At 38.3% G+C, this 16,027-nt stretch overlaps 1 protein-coding gene across 1 annotated transcript in view; it reads right to left on the bottom strand.

The window, feature by feature from the left end:
• Positions 1-16,027, bottom strand: part of LOC144977643 (uncharacterized) — a 72,414-nt gene that overhangs the window by 20,593 nt on the left and 35,794 nt on the right. Inside the window, exons 25-32 of the mRNA XM_078923059.1 lie at positions 11,930-12,181; positions 8,887-9,088; positions 8,007-8,264; positions 6,566-6,813; positions 5,491-5,681; positions 4,038-4,246; positions 1,477-1,611; positions 696-956 (exon numbers count right to left, since the gene is read on the bottom strand). Of these exons, the coding sequence (XP_078779185.1) occupies positions 696-956; positions 1,477-1,611; positions 4,038-4,246; positions 5,491-5,681; positions 6,566-6,813; positions 8,007-8,264; positions 8,887-9,088; positions 11,930-12,181 (1,756 nt within the window). The remainder of the gene's footprint in view (positions 1-695; positions 957-1,476; positions 1,612-4,037; positions 4,247-5,490; positions 5,682-6,565; positions 6,814-8,006; positions 8,265-8,886; positions 9,089-11,929; positions 12,182-16,027) is intronic.

The raw sequence follows: 16,027 nt of genomic DNA, 5'->3' as shown, positions 1-16,027 counted from the left end.
AAATATATGTGGGGTTCTCTTACAAAGTCAGAAAATGTATAGCAGTGCTGATGGTGACAAAAAGTGAAAAAGTAGGAAAATGTTGAACGATTGCCTTTAAGCCCCATTTCTACTGCACTAAACCCCACTTTTAGAGCAATTGAGATGATAGACTATCATTGATACTCTAGCTAACTTCTGGAGAGTGGGAAACTGCACCTGTGTGTTCCACCACACATCAACTCTCTCATTGCTAGCACATTGTTTCGAGAAAATGTAATTTTTAAAAGGAGGAAATTCCTCCTCTGGACTCAAAAATTGCGGATTTCCGCGGATCTGAGGAAAACCATCAGCACTGGTATAGCCTATTAAGGGGGTTTGCTGATTTTGGTGCCCGATACCAAGATGGAGTTATTAAAATTTTCTCTCTTCATATATTCATCTATGGGTCCGGGGTTCAAGACCCGCTTTAAACAGCCCATAGTTGGGTCCATGGAAAAGGCTCTTTACCCACTGTACTCAAGTGTAAAATGAGTACCTGGCCATTACCGCCCAGTCGGGGAAAAAAGATGTAATATCGCCCAATAGGCATCATGTCATGTCTAGTCCTACATTTTAAGTGCTGTTGTTGGCTTGGGACCCCTTGTAAAGAGCTTTGAGCATGTTTGGTGGTATAGTCCACTTTATAAATGCTCTAGTTAAACTTGAATTCAAACCTGGGCCTGAACTTGAACCTGATCCTGTTCCTGATCCTGATCCTGTTCCTGATCCTGTTCCTGATCCTGTTCCTGCTCCAGTTCCTGTTCCTGATCCTGTTCCTGTTCCTGCTCCTGCTCCCCATGTCTTTGTCCCCTCCGTCGTTTCCTGTTTCTTTTCATCCGGATCTCTCTCGAATCTGAAATTAGCCGGAATCTTCTTGCTTGCCTTGATGTAGTCTGGTGCCTCAGGAGGAGCGAACTTAGATGGTTTCTTTGTGCCTGGAGGGGAGATAACATGAATCACTATGTAGAGCAAAGACAGAGAAATTGGTAATTGCTTGATATTTATACAATAAATAAATATATAAAGAAAGAAATAATAAATATATATGAAGCCTCATGAAGCCACACTCAACACAAAAAATGAGATGTACAACAGCTGCCCACATAGACGAAAACATCTACTAATCAACTACAAACCTATGGAACCACTTCAACAAGCAACAACAACACACAACAAACCAAACCCATGTTGTAACACACAGTCCTGACGAATGGCCAGAAGGCTTGAAACATTGGTGTAGACAATAATTCGCTCCATTGTTACATGTCGAGCACTATTCGTAACATATTTGTATCCAGCACGATTCAATAAATATATATATGAGAGAAGAGGCGACAATCGTGACCTCCTCAGACCAGAATGAGAGCTCACGGATCCCTCCATATAGGAAGAGAGACGTGAGGAATCTTAGACAGACACAATCTAACTAGAAAATGGATTCTGTAGTCATTTTACCTTTAGACGGCATTGCGTTAGGATCATAGTCGGGTAAACTTCTCGGTGGCCAAGATTTGAGACCACCACCACCATCACCCTGGTCCCCTGGGCCGCTTGGTTGGCCGCCTGCTGAATCCAGCTGCATGGAGGAATCTGTAGGAATGGAGATAGAATAGAGCATGGAGTAGCCATTTGTGACCCGTCGCCTCAAAACGGTATTAAGTCAGGATGATTAAAGTGCTGAGATTAGAATCTGTAACTAAAAACATCAGACATGGGTTGAGTCCATATATGGATTATTGTAGAAAAAATATAGAATTTTAAAGTGCTGAAAACCGAAATTTCATTTTCTTGACCAGTTAAGCTTAATATTGACCTTTCAGCATCTTGTTCATCCCGAACATAATACCGTTTTGAGACGATGGGTCACATTTAAGGGTTAATTCTTTTAATAATATTTGCATTGGGAAATGACGATGACAATGACAACGATAATGATGATAATGATGATGATAATAATGATGACAATCACAATGATAATGATGATAATGATGATGATGATGATGATGATAATGATGACAATCACAACGATAATGATGATAATGATGATGATGATGATAATAATGATGACAATCACAACGATAATGATGATAATGATGATGATGATGATAATAATGATGACAATCACAACGATAATGATGATAATGATGATGATGATGATAATAATGATGACAATCACAACGATAATGATGATAATGATGATGATGATGATAATAATGATGACAATCACAACGATAATGATAACAATGATGACAATGACAACAATAATGATGATAATAATGATGACAATCACAACGATAATGATGATAATGATGATGATGATGACAATGATGATAACAATGATGACAATCACAACAATATTGTTTTAAAATATATATTTTAATTGAGCTTTATATAGCGCAATATCCACTAAATGTGCTCAAAGCGCTTTACAAGGGGTACCTGGGTCAACAGCAACATTTAACATGTAGGACGGAACATAACGCCTGTTAAGCGATATTACAATTTTTCGGACAAAGACAACGCTGTGAACGGCCAGGTACTCATTTTACACCTGAGTATGGTGAGAGAAAGTGAGTAAAGAGCCTTTTCTAAGGACTCAACGGTGCGCCGAGCACGAGGCTCGAACCCAGGACCTTCCGATCCGAAAGCAAGTGTCATACCACTAGACCACATAGCCGCACATTTTACGCTACTATGGCATCTTTCATACGGCCACAGATGGCCCGAAGACTCAGTTGGTGGAGCACTCACTTCACACACCAAGTTAAGATTTTTTCCTACAACCCCCTGTCCACCAAGCAATGATTGATTGGTTAGCTGGCTGGGTCCGTCAGATCTGGTGCAAAGTACTTTGTGATAGACTAGCATCCTATCCAAATGGTAGCAAGCAATTACTCTACTGTCCGTTTAACCCTATAGCAAACGACCCCCTGTCCACCTAGCAATGATTTATTGGTTAGCTGGCCGATAGACTAGCATCCTATCCAAATGGTAGCAAGCAATTACTGTCCGTTTAACCCTATAGCAAACGACCCCCTGTCCACCTAGCAATGATTTATTGGTTAGCTGGCTGATAGACTAGCATCCTATCCAAATGGTAGCAAGCAATTACTCTACTTGTCCATTTAACCCTATAGAAACAGGGATCAACTCTGGCTCTATGGGCGCTTATGGCTCTGAAAGATGACTACTTCCAAAATCCACAAAATGTCAGTTTTCATATCGAATGTTCTTTGCCCACTAGGAAAAATAAACAATGTATGATGCTAAGAGCTTGGTAATAGAACTATAAATATAAGCACCAAAAAGGGTGTACTGCTTATTCTTAATCCCCAAAACTTCACACCCAACTAACACAAAAATAGATTTGTTTATCAATCAAACACAATAGCAGTAAGTTCTTGCGATAAATAATTTCTTTAGCAAAACATGCTCTACAACACATTATTCACTTTCTTTAAATTTTATGATGTACAAGAGAAATTTGAATGAGAAAAATGTTGGTTGTATCGTAACGAATGTGAGGATTTTCCTATACTTGGTAAGGAGAGGGTTAATAATAATAATAATAATAATAATAATAATAATAATAATAATAATAATAATAATAATAATAATAATAATAATAATAATAATAATAATAATAATAATAATTATAACAATAATAATAAAAATAATAATAATAATAATAATAATAATAATAATAATAATAATAATAATAATAATAATAATAATAATAATAATAATAATAATAATAATAATAATATAATACTTTATTGCATCCCAAGAAGGAAATTTTTTGTACAGACGTGTTATAATTTACACAATAAGATAAAAATACAATGGAAATAGGATGTATATATAAAAAAGGAGCAGCTCCATAACCAGAGCTGCGCTTTATAATATGAATAATTTCAACACTGTAAAATAGTTAAAATTGATCTAACAGTTCCCCATTCACAATTTCAACACTGTAGAATAGTTAAAGCTGATCTAACAGTTCCCCATTCACAAACCTTGTCTATCGTAGACGACAGGCCCTTGATCCATGCTAGGCAATACAGGGTCAACAAACGATGGGTTGATGACAGTGGGTAGAGGGACTTCCCATTGCTCCTCTTCCTCTGGAAGGTCGTCTATTGGACAACGTTGCCTGCCTAAGAGGTCTTGAAGTGTCTCGCTGGATTTGCCTTCCAGAATGGGCACCGCTTGGGAAAGGAAGTTCCTGCATAGAAAAGCAGAATGATTTATCATTTAGGATGGTGGTCATTTAAATAATAATGATGATGATGATGATGGTGATGATGATGATGATGTTGATGATGATGATGGTGATGATGATGATGATAATGATGATGATGATGATGATGATGATGATGATGATGATGATGATGATGATGATGATGATGATAATGATAATGATAATGATGGTGACAGAGTATGGCATACAGTGATAATGAAACAAAAAAATTTAATTAAGATTGCATTTATTTGGCATTAATCCATGGTAACGCCATGTTGCAAGTGCTGACATTTTTTTTTTGTCATCTCCAATGGGAGACATGGATGCAGCCTTTTTTAGGCTTGAACAAATTCATGACAAGTACAACGCTGCCTTATACTAATAAATAATAATTTTAAATTGAATGTAAGCTCCAATTTAATTACAAAGACAGATCAAATGAACGTTTCGGGTCTCCCCTTTATCAACAATACAGGATGAATGAAACACCACAGATGAAGGAGATGATGTGGTAGTCCTTCACCTGTAGTGTTTCATTCATCCTGTTTTGTTGATAAAGGGGAAACCTGGAACGTTCATTTGTTCTGTCTTTGTAATTAAATTGAAGCTTACATTCAATTTCACATTATTATCTATTTCTTCGAGCTTCGAGCAGCAACATTTACATTGCCTTATACTAAGGGAAACTGTGATAAAACCGAGGAAAATCCTTAACCACTTGAGTGCAATGCAGACGAATACATCTGCAGTAGGTTGAGAGCCATGTGGATTAATTTGTCTTCTGTCTCTGCTCACATTTTTTTTTTTTGGTTGTTTATCACTTTAAGCAACTCGTTTACAAGATGGTTGCTTGGGTTATTCAAATCAAATGGACGTTTGAAGCAAATTTGCCGCAAAATAAGTGGTTTTGAAGAGAAGATTAGTTAGTGGTTAAAATGATACAAATCAGGAGGAAATTCCCTCTGAGAAATCACAGTCCAACTAATTCAAAAGACTGAACTGTTAAAATATTGGTCATAATTGGTCAAAAAATATATGAATATCCACTTGGTCACCAAGGTTTCTCAATTACAACTAAAGGAAACTGAAGTGACTCTGTACACTGAAAATGGGTACAATCTTGGGGGAAATGCATACAAGTGTACAATCGCTGAAAATGCGTACAATTCCACATTTTTTTGCGGTAGGATGGCAGCTCTGCTAGAGTACAAAACCATCAAACATACCTGATTTCCCTGACACATTCTTCATTGTTACAGCTAAAATATCTGGCCACCTCCTTGTTGATCTCCGATTGGTTTGCAATATTCTTAGACAAGAAGTAGAAGTGATTCCCCTTGATGATGCAGTTTTCCGTCCGCACCTCAAACACGTCTGGCCTGTCCTTTAGTTGGTATTTCACTTCCAATTTGTCCACCTGGAGACATACATAGGGAACAAACAAATAGCATGGCCATTCATTCATCTTTAACTCTCTCGAGTTCACCCTCATTGAAAATCGAACAAATTTTTTTTTGTTTGATTTTCCATGTATAGGGAATGAGATTAGCGGAAGAGTAGCGTCCCTTGATTGGACGTCACCCATAGTCTGTGACGTCACCGGCCGAAAAGTTATTAGAGAGAGAACGTCATGTTGGTTGTGCACATGCGTCTCTCGTCCTCGCTTCCGGTGAAAGCGGCTTGAGACACTTCAAAACCAAATTGACGTTCTCTCTGTAAGGTGACGTCCAATCAAGGGACGCTACTCTTCCGCTAATCTCATTCCCCATATGAACTCGAGAGAGAGTTAACCTATCAAGAACATTACATTAGTATATTATTGTGCAGCTATTTGGTCTAGTCGTATGACACTCGCTTTCAGAATCGGAAGGTCCTGGGTTCGAGCCTCGCACTCGGCGCATAGTTGAGTCCTTGGAAAAGACTCTTTACTCACATTATCTCACCATACTCAGGTGTAAAATGAGTACCTAGCGTTAACGTTGTCTTGGCCTGATAAAAATTGTAATATTGCCTAACAGGTGTCATGCCTTGTCTTACATGATACGTATTGCTTTTTGTCAGGGACCCTTTGTAAAGAGCTTTTAGCCTGACAGGCGTCATGTCCCGTCCTACATGTTAAATGTTGCTGTTGACCATGGACCCCTTGTAAAGCGCTTTGAGCACATTTAGTGGATATTGCTCTATATAAAGCTCAATTTTATTTTTATTTTTTATTTTTCAAATTTTTTTTAAATTGTGCTATATAAAAGCTCAAGTTTAAGTGTTTCAAGTTTAAATCCTAAAACTGACGTCATGACCAACCTCTGTGAATATAAGGTCCTTGAGCTGGTCGGCACTGTTGGTTTTGAATTGAGAGTACACGTCCGGGAACGAGAAGTAAAGAAACTGTTGCAACACGCCCACAATATCGTGTAGGTACTTCTGGCCTCGAGCACACGGCTTGAAGCCGGAGGTGATTTCCTCCCAGGTGACGCAATCACTCAACAATTTGATGTCTTCAAACAGCTCCAGGAAATATTGGATATTTTCTGGATCCACAGGATTTGAAACTGGAAAGGAAAACAATGTTAAAATAAAATTAGTGCGGTTATGTGGTCTTGTGGTATGATGACACTCGCTTTCGGGTCGGAAGGTCCTGGGTTCAAGCCTCGCGCTCGGCGCATAGTTGAGTCCTTGGAAAAGGCTCTTTACTCACATTCTCTCACCGTACTTCAGTTGGTACAGCATTCACTTCTGACAAACTGGGACCAAGATTGATCCTAGGTGCAGTTAAAATATTTCTATGACTCCCCTGTTCATCCAGCGAATATTGGTTGACTGGGTCTGTCTAGATCTAGCAGAGAGTGCTTTGCAATAGACTGGCAACCTATCCAAAGGGTAATAAGCAATTATTGTAAATCTAATACTATAAAAAACTGGGATATCTTTAGCTCCATGTGGCTGAAGGCCCTGAAGATCTACTTATTTCTGCTTGTACCGACTGATCTACGGGGATCCTTACATCATATTCAAAACAGCACCAGATCTGACAGACCCAGCCAGCTAACCAATCAATCATTGCTAGGTGGACAGGGGGTCGTTTGCTATAGGGTTAAACGGACAGAGTAATTGCTTGCTACCATTTGGATAGGATGCTAGTCTATCAGCCAGCTAACCAATCAATCATTGCTAGGTGGACAGGGGGTCGTTTGCTATAGGGTTAAACGGACAGTAGAGTAATTGCTTGCTACCATTTGGATAGGATGCTAGTCTATCACAAAGTACTTTGCACCTGATCTGACAGGCCCAGCCAGCTAACCCAATCATTGCTAGGTGGACAGGGGGCCGTAGGAAAAAATCTCAACTTGGTGTGTGAAGCGAGTGCTCCACCAACTGAGTCTTCGGGCCATCTGTGGCCGTAGAAAGATGCCATAGTAGCGGCTATGTGGTCTAGTGGTATGACACTCACTTTCGGATCGGAAGGTCCTGGATTTGAGCCTCGCTCAGCGCATAGTTGAGTCCTTGGAGAAGGCTCTTTACTCGCATTCTCTCACCGTACTCAGGTGTAAAATGAGTATCTGGCCGTTAACTGCGTTGTCTCTGTCCCAAAAATTTGTAATATCGCCTGACAGGCGTCATGTCTCGTCCTACATGTTATGTGTTGCTGTTGGCCAGGGACCCCTTGTAAAGCACTTTGAGCATGTTTAGTGGATATTGCGCTATATAAAAGCTCAAGTAAGTAACAAAATAGTTTTTTAATTACCCGGCTGTCCCCCTCTCCCACCCCTCATGGGTGTGGTATGTCTCTTGGGCAGGGCCTGCGGCGATTCCAGTAACAAAAAGTGGACATTTGCTTTTCCTTCGAACATTTTCTCCCATTCTTTGGAGTCTGCAATCATCAAATTGTCCTTGAGACCGACAAGCTTCAAGGATTTGGTAGGAAACACAGGCAAGTCTGTGAGAAGAGGCTTTACTTTACCCCTCAGCTGAATGGCTACCTGAGCCGCTTGTGTGCTAACACCTGTAAACATATAAAGAGAATGGAGTTTTTAGTAGCCTTTTGTGTTCCCATAAAATTTAACTTGATCAGAGTTTCCAGAAGTACAAAATATATAAAACATGCAACATTCTGCAATTCCTTAACTAATCTAACATCCGAGATGATGACGATGATGATGATGATGATGATGATGATGATGATGATGATGATGATGATGATGATGATGATGATGATGATGATGATGATGATGATGATAAGATGTGATGATGATGATATGATGAGAGATGATGATGATGATGATGATGATGATTGATGATGATGATGATGAGATGATGATGATGATGATGATGATGATGATGATGATGATGATGATGATGATGATGATGATGATGATGATGATGATGATGATGATGATGATGATGATGATGATGATGATGATGATCAAGATGATGATGATGATGATGATCAAGATGATGATGATGATGATGATGATGATCAAGATGATGATGATGATGATAGATAGATAGTGAAAATGATAATGGCGATGTAAACAACTAAGACTCACACTAAAATGACAGATAAAAAATTTTAAAAAGCATTCAACAAAGAGTATCATCAACTAATGCAGTAAGCATGTCCTTACCAGCTTCTGTTTCCTCAGCCTTGGATAGTGCCAGGCCAATGGCAGAGAATAGAGTTAAAACATCGTGTAACACGCCTTCATCCTCCAGAGAGAAAACAGAAGTGATGTGCTTGAGTAGCTGAGCCAGGTGGAGCATGCTGTGCGTGTGGTCGATACGTGCTATGATGAACAGATCATTTCGGCCTTGGTAAAACGGCAACATCTGATGGGACCAAACAGAATGGTTAAATAACTTTTTTTATTTTTTAATCTTGAAGTTTCCGATCAAATTTAATGAACAAAATTGAATATAACAACTTTTTAAAAAACCCCAGCAAAATACCAAACACAGAACATTTCAAGCTCAAACCTCTTTTACAGCCAATAAAAAAACAACAACAACAAAATACCAAACACGGAACATTTCAAGCTCAAACCTCTTTTACAGCCAATAAAAAAACAACAACAACAACAAATACCAAACACAGAACATTTCAAGCTCAAACCTCTTTTACAGCCAATAAAAAAACAACAACAACAAAATACCAAACACAGAACATTTCAAGCTCAAACCTCTTTTACAGCCAATAAAAAAACAACAACAACAAAATACCAAACACAGAACATTTCAAGCTCAAACCTCTTTTACAGCCATTAAAAAAACAACAACAACAAAATACCAAACACAGAACATTTCAAGCTCAAACCTCTTTTACAGCCATTAAAAAAACAACAACAACAAAATACCAAACACAGAACATTTCAAGCCCAAACCTCTTTTACAGCCATTAAAAAAACAACAACAACAAAATACCAAACACAGAACATTTCAAGCTCAAACCTCTTTTACAGCCATTAAAAAAACAACAACAACAAAATACCAAACACAGAACATTTCAAGCTCAAACCTCTTTTACAGCCATTAAAAAAAACAACAACAACAAAATACCAAACACACAACATTTCAAGCTCAAACCTCTTTTACAGCCATTAAAAAAACAACAACAACAAAATACCAAACACAGAACATTTCAAGCTCAAACCTCTTTTACAGCCATTAAAAAAACAACAACAACAAAATACCAAACACAGAACATTTCAAGCTCAAACCTCTTTTACAGCCATTAAAAAAACAAAACAATAAAATACCAAACACAGAACATTTCAAGCCCAAACCTCTTTTACAGCCATTAAAAAAACAACAACAACAAAATACCAAACACAGAACATTTCAAGCTCAAACCTCTTTTACAGCCATTAAAAAAACAACAACAACAAAATACCAAACACAGAACATTTCAAGCTCAAACCTCTTTTACAGCCATTAAAAAAAACAACAACAACAAAATACCAAACACAGAACATTTCAAGCTCAAACCTCTTTTACAGCCATTAAAAAAACAACAACAACAAAATACCAAACACAGAACATTTCAAGCTCAAACCTCTTTTACAGCCTTTAAAAAAACAACAACAACAAAATACCAAACACAGAACATTTCAAGCTCAAACCTCTTTTACAGCCAATAAAAAATAAAAACATTTAAACATTGATAGATGACTTAAAATGCTTTATGGAAGTGAAAGCTGGAAAATGACATCCTCCTTAATACAGAAACTAGAAGCCTTTCAGATTAAGTGTCTAAAAATAAATTTAAAATTTATTTTGGCCTACAAAAATAAAAACAGTGGATCTATTAAAGAAAGCTCACTGCACTAGCATTGAAAGCCAAATAAAAAGAAGAAGATGATGTTGGCTGGGTCATGTGGCTAGAATGGAAAAAGGGTCACTTCCCAAGACAGCCCTGTACTGGACAGCAGATGGAAAGAGAAAGCGGGGAAAACCCAAAGAAAAAAGGAACATAGAGAAAGAATTAAAGGAAACAGGCCTGTCCTGGAATACAGCCACCGCAAAAGTAGCCAATCGCAAAAAAATGGAGATGTCTGGTGGATGCCCTATGTGCCTCAAAGCCTGAAGAGGATAAAGTAAGTAAGTATATGACTTAAAATACAGACAGACACCATAGAAAGATTTGACATGTCTTATCCGCAAGTAAAAAATTCGTAAAATGTCATTCGTGTTATAAATAGTTATTTGTTGTGTTTTGGTTTTGGTTTGTTTAGTTTTCTCTCTATTTCTTTTGTGTTTTTTTTTAAATTTAATTATTAAATGTAACTTGTATCCATTTGAATACCATATGGTTTTCATGAGTAAAACCATTTGAATACCATATGGTTTTCATGAATAAAACCATTTGAATACCATATGGTTTTCATGAATAAAACCATTTGAATACCATATGGTTTTCATGAATAAAACCATTTGAATACCATATGGTTTTCATGAGTAAAACCTTCTTCAAAGAAAAATAAATAAATGAAGAAGTCATTTGTATTAAGAGTTTTATGCCTAACTCGATATCCACTTTGTTGATAATGAAATGTCCACATCATTTATTTTTGTCAATTAAATTGAAGCTTGAAATTAACTTCTTCCATTCATTTTTAACACCTTCAAAAAGATTTTCCAAAAAAAAAATTAAAGGAGATTTTAGTTGAGTTGCTAAATAAGAAATTTCTCTTTATTTTTAATTGTCAGATATTAATCAGAATTTATCTCTTTTCAAAATCATGCATTAAATATTAAAATATATCAATTCTGTAATATTCAAGATTAGAACTGCATTACATTTTTTTTATCTTTTAAGTTTTGCCCGAAAATAATAATAATAAATATCAATAAATAGGAATGGGAGTCTGGTAAAGAAAATCACTAGAATTTGTGCTAAATAATAATGTAAAGTTGAAAGTTGAATAAAATTAAATTCATCTTAACGACGCCACTACCACACCATCTCATTCATCTGTGGTGTTTCAATCATCCTGTTTTGTTGATAAAGGGGAAACCCGAAACGTTCATTTGATCTGTTTTTGTCATTAAATTGAAGCTTACATTCACCTTCACGTTATTATTTATTTCTTCGAGCTTCGAGCAGCAACATTTACACTAGAATTTGTGCTGGAAATCAAAGCAAGGTAACACTTAGAAAAGTATAGAACGTACAAACTGAAACTTGGCCAGCGGATCTCCGTATTTCTGCAGTGAAGCTCTATACTTGGAGATGAGTCGACTTTCATCCGTCCACCAAACCTCCCTACGGTACATCATCTGGCCGGCCAATACACTGTTACTGCCACTAAATTTGCTATAGTTGCTGAAGCTGTCCTCTGCTGGTGGAATGAAGATCACCGGATGTTCATGGAACAGATTCTGAATTTCTCCATGAGGGAATTTTGCTTGGAGAAATTCATAGACCTAGGGGTGAAAAACAACAACAACAATAAAATATTAGCACAAAAATAAATATGCAAATTCATATAGCACATTTTTTGTGATTTCACCGTGCTCAAGGTGACTTCATAAAAGCCTCCGAGATAAACAATTAAAATTGATACTAAGCTACAAGAAACTATAAATAAATTCCTTCCTTCCTTCCTGGGTTCCATCTCTTTCCAGAGGTCGGATGTCATGGCCTTCCATCCTTCACGGTCCATTGCAGCCTCGTTACAGTCTGCCATGCGCCGTCCTGTAGCTTCCTTGATGCCATCTGTCCAGGATTTCCTTTGTCTTCCTCTGCCTCTCTTTCCTTCAATTCTTCCCTCCATTATCCTTTTTTCGAGACTATCATGTCTTTGCATATGTCCAAAATATGACAGCTTTTTGTGCTTCACAGTCAAAAGAAGTTCTTTTTGTTTTTGGCCCATTAGGTCGAGGACTTCGATGTTTGTTTTTCTTGCTGTCCAAGGTATTTTCAGTATTCTCCTGTACGTCCACATCTCAAAAGCTTCAATACGTTGTTCTGTCTGTGCGGTTAGTGTCCACGTTTCACAACCATAAAGAAAATGGACCACACATAGCATTTGGTGCATCTCATTCGTGTTCTGATGGAGATATTTGTGTTGTTGAGGATTGGCTTTAGTTTCATGAACGCATTTTTGGCCAGCATTATTCGTCTCCTGATCTCTTTGTCAGACTTTGCATCGGATGTTACCAACTGCCCCAAGTACGTGAACTCCTTTACTTGTTCTACTGGACACTCTTCTATTTCTATATCTATTTCTATGGGCTCTTTCTTTTTTGTTATCACCATTGTTTTTGTCTTCTTCGCATTCATGAACAGCCCCTTTTTTTTACTCTCTTCGTTCACTTTTGAAAGTAGCTTCTGTAGGCCTTCCTTACTTTCCGCCAACAGGACAGTATCGTCAGCGTAACGTAGATTGTTGATGTTGTGGCCACCAACCTTCAACCCTTGTGCTGTTTCTACTTGCCGAAAAATAGACTCTGTGTATAAATTAAACAAGCAAGGAGACATAACACATCCCTGGCGCACTCCTTTCTTGATTTCAATTGCATCTGTTGTATCTGCCTGCACTTTTATCTGAGCCTTTTGCTGCCAGTACAGATTAGCGATTAGAGCCACATCATTCTCTTCCACACCTATTGCCACAAGGTCCTGGATAAGTTTCTGATGACTAACAGAATCAAATGCCTTTGAGTAGTCGATAAAACAGGCATATATGTCTTTTTGGACCTCTAAGTATTTTTCTGACAGGATTTTTAAGTCGAAAATTGCCTCCCTGGTGCCACTGTTCTTTTTGAATCCAGTTTGCTGTTCTGAAATCTCACGATCTACTTTTGACGAGATTCTTTTCAGGATTATTGTCAGGAGGAGTTTCAGTAGATGGCACATAAGACTGATTGTTCTGTAGTCCGAACACTCAATTGCACCCGCTTTCTTGGGTAGCAGTATGAAGATAGAAGTGCGAAGGTCTTCTGGGATGTGCGTTGACTCGTATATTTCATTCATAAGGTCCGTTATCACATCAACACCAAATTCACCCAGTGCTTGCAGCATTTCTGTTGACACCCCATCTATTCCATTTGCCTTCCCTGTTTTCATGCAGTATAGGGCTTTCTCTACTTCTGATCTTAGGATTGTGGGTCCCCGTAGAAAGGACTGTATATGGTTGTCACCTCTGTCCGCATTGAATAGCTCCTACGTATCTTCCATCTATGGCGATTTCTTCCACCTCAAAGAGGAGTCTACCTGATTTATCTTTGATACAACCGCCAGATTGAGCGTTTTTATATGTGAATTTCTTGATTTCAGCAAACATTGGTCCAGGGTTTCTCTCATGTGATAGCTTCTCAATACGGTGGCACTTTTCATCAAGCCAGTCTTCTTTAGCTTGGATACACTTTTTCTTTACTGATTTGTCCAGTTCATTGTATCTAGGGGTGCCCTTTGAATGTTTCCGTTCTCTCATAAGATTCAAAATCTCATTCGTCATCCATTCTTTCTTTGCTTCTTTAGATTTTTTGTTTAGCATTTTCTCGTTTGTAGTTGTTATTGCACCTTTAAGAGAGGACCATTGTTTATCAATTCTACTCTTATACGTTTCTTCTGTTTCTTTATTTGTGTCTTCTTGTTCTTCCATAAGACAATAATACCTATTTTCTACTTCTACAGCATATTTCGCTCTTAGCTCCTCGTTTCTAAGTTCAGCTAGGTCGTACTTTATGTGTTCGTCCCTTTTCTGTTTGGGAATTTTTAATTTAACTTTTATTTTCACCATGATGGGAACATGGTCCGATCCAATGTCAGCACCCGGGAAAGTTTTACATTGGGTCACACAGTTTTTGAATCTGGTTTTGATGAGAAAATAATCTATTTGGTTTCTGTATATATCTCCTGGGCTCTTCCAAGTATATAGGCGCCTCTTTGGTTGTTTGAATATGGTGTTTATTATGGTCATGTCGTGGGACTCGCAAAATTGGACCAGACGTTCACCCCTCTCGTTGGACTCTCCTAGACCACAACTTCCCATGCACGGTGAGATTGCTGCGTTTCCAACTTTCGCATTGAAATCCCCCATTACGACAACAATGTCACTTGATTTTATGCATTTGAGGGCCTTGTTTACATTTTCATAATGTGCCTCGACCTCCTCATCTGGGTGATCACTCGTTGGTGCATAAATTTGTAGGAGCACTAAATCAAAAGGTTTAGCTTGGATTTTGCACATTAAGATGCGGTCATTCACGGGCCAATACCCAGTTACTGATTTAGCAATTTTGTTTTTCATCAGGATGCCAACGCCTCTGTTGTGCTGAGTATTTCCGGAGTAAATAAAAGTGTGGCTGTCTCTTTTTATTATTCCATTGTCTTTCCATCTTGTCTCTGAGACACCAAGGATATCCATATTCATCGCCTCTGCCTCCATAATTAGATTATGGAGCTTTCCTGCTTGAGCAAGTGTTCTCACATTCCACGTGCCAATTTTTAAAGGAACATTTCTTGTCTTCAAGGTAGGTAGATCAGTCTCTGGCTTTCCCGAGGGCTTTCCACCAGAAACGTCATAAGGTGCCATCTTTTGGACATTACTTAATTCCTCTTCCCTGTACATATTTACAGCTTGATACTTAGTTGCAGGGGGCCCAACGTCACAAGCATCTCTAACACTATATCTCTGACTAGCCATGACTAACTATGAATGATACGTGGTAAGGTTTCCCCCTTTTCCACGGTGGTAGCCGCTATCTAATTTTGTCTCAGACGCGCCTCTTTGTCTACCACAGACTTGCTGTCTACGCCTACTTTTACCTAACCATATCCAGACTTTGTGCACTAGAAGGTGAGACATTACCTATTCTACCCTACTACGCGAGTCACTCAAAGTCGTTTCGCAGGTCAGTCGAGACCCGGTCCCGGGGTGTGGCCGCTGCGTGCACTACAGCTTCTAGGAGCCAGACATGAGCTAGATATGCAGGTGTGGACCAGTGGATCCTGACCATCCGAAGATGCGACTGTCTCTCACCGAAAGGTACTACCACTCCCTCCATACCCTACACAAATATAAATTAAATTAAATAAATTGAGCTTTATAGAGCGCAATATCGACTAAATGTGCTCAAAGCGCTTTACAGGGGTCCCTGGTCAACAACAACATTTAACATGTAGGACGAGACTTAACGCCTGTTAGGCGATATTACAATTTTTTCAGACAAAGACAACGCTGTTAACGGCCAGGTATTCATTTTACACCTGAGTACGGTGAGAGAATGTGAGTAAAGAGCCTTTTCCAAGGACTCAACTATGCG

Source organism: Berghia stephanieae, chromosome 7, assembly GCF_034508935.2.
Source record: "Berghia stephanieae isolate SIO BIC M18660-M18661 chromosome 7, UCSD_Bste_1.3, whole genome shotgun sequence".
In the NCBI taxonomy this organism is placed as follows: domain Eukaryota; kingdom Metazoa; phylum Mollusca; class Gastropoda; order Nudibranchia; family Aeolidiidae; genus Berghia; species Berghia stephanieae.
Note: the sequence above shows the minus strand (reverse complement) of the source record. Positions and strands in the feature narration are given on the sequence as shown.